At 34.0% G+C, this 4,880-nt stretch overlaps 1 protein-coding gene across 1 annotated transcript; it reads right to left on the reverse strand.

Annotated features, from left to right (window-relative positions):
- Positions 1-4,071: 4,071 nt before the first annotated feature.
- LOC127831083 (uncharacterized) lies at positions 4,072-4,545 on the reverse strand. The gene has a single exon (XM_052356070.1). The coding sequence runs from the start codon at positions 4,543-4,545 to the stop codon at positions 4,072-4,074; it is 474 nt and encodes a 157-aa protein (XP_052212030.1).
- Positions 4,546-4,880: the final 335 nt, after the last annotated feature.

The following is a 4,880-nucleotide window of genomic DNA, read 5'->3' on the forward strand; positions in this document are numbered from 1 at the left end:
AATAAATAACCCGGAAGTGAAATTCTGACATTTAAAGGTCATATGTCGTTGTTTACAAATCCATAACAGCATCGTAAAACTGGAAATTAATTTAAAAAGTGAACAAATATGTCACGAAACAATCAATGAATCACAATTGCGTATGTTAGTTTTCAAGATAATATTTTTAAAGATGTAATTTATGAGGTTGAATCCATTCGATTCATTGATAGTTAAAATTCTGTCTTACATTAACAAGTAACAATTGAACAATAATTATCAAATCAAAACCATACATGAATATTTGGATGGTAATGAACATGTTGAAAAAGTGATGTAGGCGATGAGTCGGAATATTGTGGTCATTATTTAGTTTCCTCAGATTTCCTTTAACATGTTGACACTTATTCCATTGAATCATAATGTTATTCTCAAGTCACATCGCGTAACAAAAAACAACTTGAACTTTGAAGAATTCTTTGAAAAGGCATGTGGCTGTCGGCTTGAGTACTTAAATCCTTGCAGTGAAGATGTTAACGTCACTGACATTATTGAAATACATTTTATTTACATAAACACTCTGTCAACAACGACAAAAACCAAGTAAAAAATTCATAATTATGATATCAGGAAACAGTTTTGTTAAGCAAGTTTTTTTGAATATGTCATCGTTAAAACAAACTGCAAGCAATTTCAACTTGTACATATACCATTCATTAAAAAACCCAACCATATACCATTTTATGAAATCGAATATGATTATGGTCAAGGTAATTAAACAATAAGACTGCAGGAATGCACCATTACCTGGCAGGATGCCACTTGTGAGAGTCAGACAATCGAAAGTTTTATTGCTGCCCCCATATAAAACTAAGTTACACACTTTTGTTACCCATATCATTTGCCTACCAATGATCTATAATTTGAAAATATACTGGTAAAGTAATAGTTACTATTAGTAAACATATAATCTTCAATAGTTTTAATATAATGAATTGACTTAATGCAGAGATATCCATTATATTTCGGAATGTCTAATTTAATTTAATAATACTGAGTTTAAGTATTAAACATATGTACTGCCAACGGATTTTATTCGTAATATTTGCACACTTGAAATCAATGCCGGAGAATGACTTGCATGAACAATAAATTACACTGTCAAAGCGTTTGTAATTCATGTTTTTATTTAACCTTTTCACTTTTATCGGACAAATACAATCCACATTTACAAACTCGTCAGAAAAAGTGATCATCAGCAAACGTTTTCCTTCAGATAGAGTTAGAGGTTTGAATCACAGATATCATTAGGACAAATCAGAGCAAAAGCTTTATAATTATGTGTCGATAATCACCGGTATTTTAATGTTGTCGTATATCCATACTCAAACTGTCCAGCTCCATGAATCGGAAGCTCCGTGAATCGGAAGAGAATCATTTGGACCTTAATCGAAATATCACACAAACAAATATGCCATGTGTACTTTAATAATACCTAATATAGACAACGACTTTTTGCAATCAAATGACAGAAAGACAACATATGTAAATGAAAGTTAACAAAACATTCTTGTTCGTTTAACTTTGATTGATATAAACACTTCTCAGCTAATTAAGTGTTTGCATTTTGTTTCTTAAATTTTACGTGTAGCTCCCCTATATATATATATATATATATATATATATATATATATATATATATATATATATATATACATATATATATGTGTGCATTTTACCCATATATATATGTGTGTAAAACATACTATTATATATGTATGTGTGTATATAAATGTACAATTAGAAAAAACTGAGAAAGTGTAAAAAAACGATTATTTCTTTATACATTTATAACAGTGCTTGCCGTCTTTTTCATACCATAAAACATCAAATGGATATTTTAGGGTATTAGGGTATTCTTTTCTACTTAACTTCACAAATGAACAGTCATTTAATTCATATAAAACGTAATTGTCTTATTCATAAATGTCCTTCACATAGATTTCATCCAAAATTACCCAAACAATGCGTAATGAAAAAAGAAAATTAAGACAAAATGGTCGTCTTGTTAATCACGCTTGAAAAGGACCTACATAAATATCCGTTCCGGGTTTATCGCTCTGTTGCCAGTTAGACACATATATCCAATTAAGATATCGAACACATACTATACTAGTATGTAGAACGCTGGTGTTTTTCCATTCCCGAATACGAGTCTTATCGAGTTCCCGAATGTTGCACATGCTTGCATGTCATGCCATAATTAGTCATATTAGTCAGAACATAGAAAGTAACTATTGAAGAATATTTTTGGTACAATAATTTAGATAGTTGAGCAAACGTTCGTTTTCTATGGTGTGTCGTGTTTATTAAACATATGTTTCATGTGCGAAACGAGCATACATTAAAATACATTCCTTAGCGATCGACTAGCCTTCAAATGTCGTTTTGTACATCTATGATTGTAATCAATTGCGAACAAATAATGGAAACATATTATTCACAGATAAATAGAATATACAAACACACTAAATACTATTTATGTGCACGTGCCTTTTGCACGATTTAACCACACCCATACGTGGTCCAGAATTATCAGAGCTTCGCGAATTATGAATTATTTCAATTCACTTATGTAGTAAGTTTTTGAGAAATTACAATTATTGTGAGTTTAGCTTTCAATTAATTGTGTTTAACGATTTTATTTATAACAAGTATAACAAATATAATCAATTATATGTCGATAAAATGACTTAAATTCACGATCAGTCTATGCAAATGTTTCAAACGAGTATAATTTGCAAAACAAATATCAACAAATATTCAATTCCATGTATTTCACGACATTCCTTTTCGTTAAAACCACGAGAAAAACGGATTGTATGGGGGTCTTAGTGATGATGGTCGATTTTTACTGTGCAGTTTCAGGGACACACATCATTTTTCTTGTATATCTTGTTGTTATCCCTTATTATCCGTATCGCTTTTCATTCGATTCGAAAATCAGATAAACCTTTTGCACATTCGCAGTTTAAGTAACACAAATGTGTCGTAAAACTGCATTGTTAGTTCGTAAAATAGCTTTTACAGATAACTGAAGCAAATAAAAAGATTTGTTTACATAGGATGACACATGCCCCCGAAAAACGCTTTGATAGAAGTTATGAGCATTTTTCGAAACCTAAACGCAGATTTCGAAACCTAACCGCGGACTCTTAGTTCAAGGTCAAGGTCAAAGGGGTCAAAATTTGTTTGCGCATGGAAAGGCCTTGTCCTTATACACATGCATACCAAATATGAAGGTTACATCTGAAGCGACATAGAAGTTATGAGCATTTTTCGAAACCTAAACGCAGATTTCGAAATCTAAACGCGTACCCTAAGTTCAAGGTCAAGGGGGGTCAAAATTTGTGTGCGTATGGAAAGGCCTTGTCCATATGCACATGCATACCAAATATGATGGTTACATCAGCATTTTGAAGCGACATAGAAGTTATGAGCATTTTTTGAAACCTAAACGCATTTTTTGAAACCTAAACGCGGACCCTTAGTTCAAGGTCAAGGTCAAAGGGGACACAATTTGTGTGCGTATGGAAAGGCAATGTCAATATACACATGCATACCAAAAATGAAGGTTACATCTAAAGCGACATAGAAGTTATGAGCATTATTCCTAACAGTGTGACGGACAGACGGACAGTGCGATCACGTTATGCCCTCCTTCGGGGGCATAAAAAACAGGTACTCGGCCATTTCTAGATCAGTTAAAATCCACAGTTATACATGCTTAAAAGTGTTAATATATATTTATATAACAAAATCATTTTCAGCACAAATTCGTAAGCACTATGTTGTATAATGATAAATAATTCACTAATAACAATAACTAACATCAATTATCCAAATTAGAACACCGAATACAAGGTGCCAATTTAAACAGGGCACCCTGAAGACTCCACACGTGGCGTCGAGAGAGACGTCAAATCCCCCTAGAGATCATTTTTCCACAATCAGTCCCTGCCTAAAAAAACCAAAGCCGACGAATCAAATACCCTAAATCAAGGGCCAATAGGTCATTTTCACCATTCAAGTTCACTTTTTCAGATTGAACACCTCGATAAGCAGTGGTTTCAGTTTGGAGATGTCGAGATTAGACGCGAGTTTGGCACTGGCCTCCCCAATACTTTTCACCTCTAGAAACTTCTTGAGTAGCTCCGGATACAGCCTCTCGGCTTCCACTACGGGCATCGTGGATTCCAAGTACTGCTGCAGCCAACGCTTGAATTTGTCATGCGTCTGTTTCACGGAGTCCGTGTTCTCCAGGTTTGCCCGATCCGGCGAGAAAAACTCGATGACGAACATTAAGGTCATTACTGTCCGATCACTGCGCGTCAGCTGATGAAGTCCCTTCACGAACTGAATGTGATCCGTGTACATGCTGGAACCCAGGTGGTCCTTTATGATGGAGGGATCCAGCTTGATTTCCCCCGACTCTTTGGCCTGCTGTACCCGCACTTTCCAGTTGAGATTTTGAGGATCGAAGCCCATGGCTGATTGCAAGACCATTATTTCCATTATTCCGCCCTGAAATATCAAATAAAATTAAAATACACGAATAAATCATGCTTATGCTTGTACCAGTACCATAGTTTGATGTTTTGTCTGCCATTATTTCTAAATTCGCGCCAAAAACACAAAGAGGCCCATAGAAGCCCTAGACCACTCACCTGACAAAAGTTTTATAAATGTTTTTTTGTTTGTTTTAGTTTGAGTTTCAACACTTAACCAATTTATAATTGCTGTTACAAGTATTAAATTTCAGATAAATGAGCATAAATGTTTACCTTTTTTTAAATGAAAATCAGCCCATGTAACAAACTGTCCATTTTAATTCCAGTACA

Source organism: Dreissena polymorpha, chromosome 5 (genome assembly GCF_020536995.1).
Source record: "Dreissena polymorpha isolate Duluth1 chromosome 5, UMN_Dpol_1.0, whole genome shotgun sequence".
NCBI classification, from domain to species: Eukaryota; Metazoa; Mollusca; class Bivalvia; order Myida; family Dreissenidae; genus Dreissena; species Dreissena polymorpha.

Coding starts and splice junctions, on each gene's coding strand:
- LOC127831083 (XM_052356070.1), bottom strand. CDS start 4,545: ATGGTCTTGCAATCAGCCATGGGCTTCGATCCTCAAAATCTCAACTGG.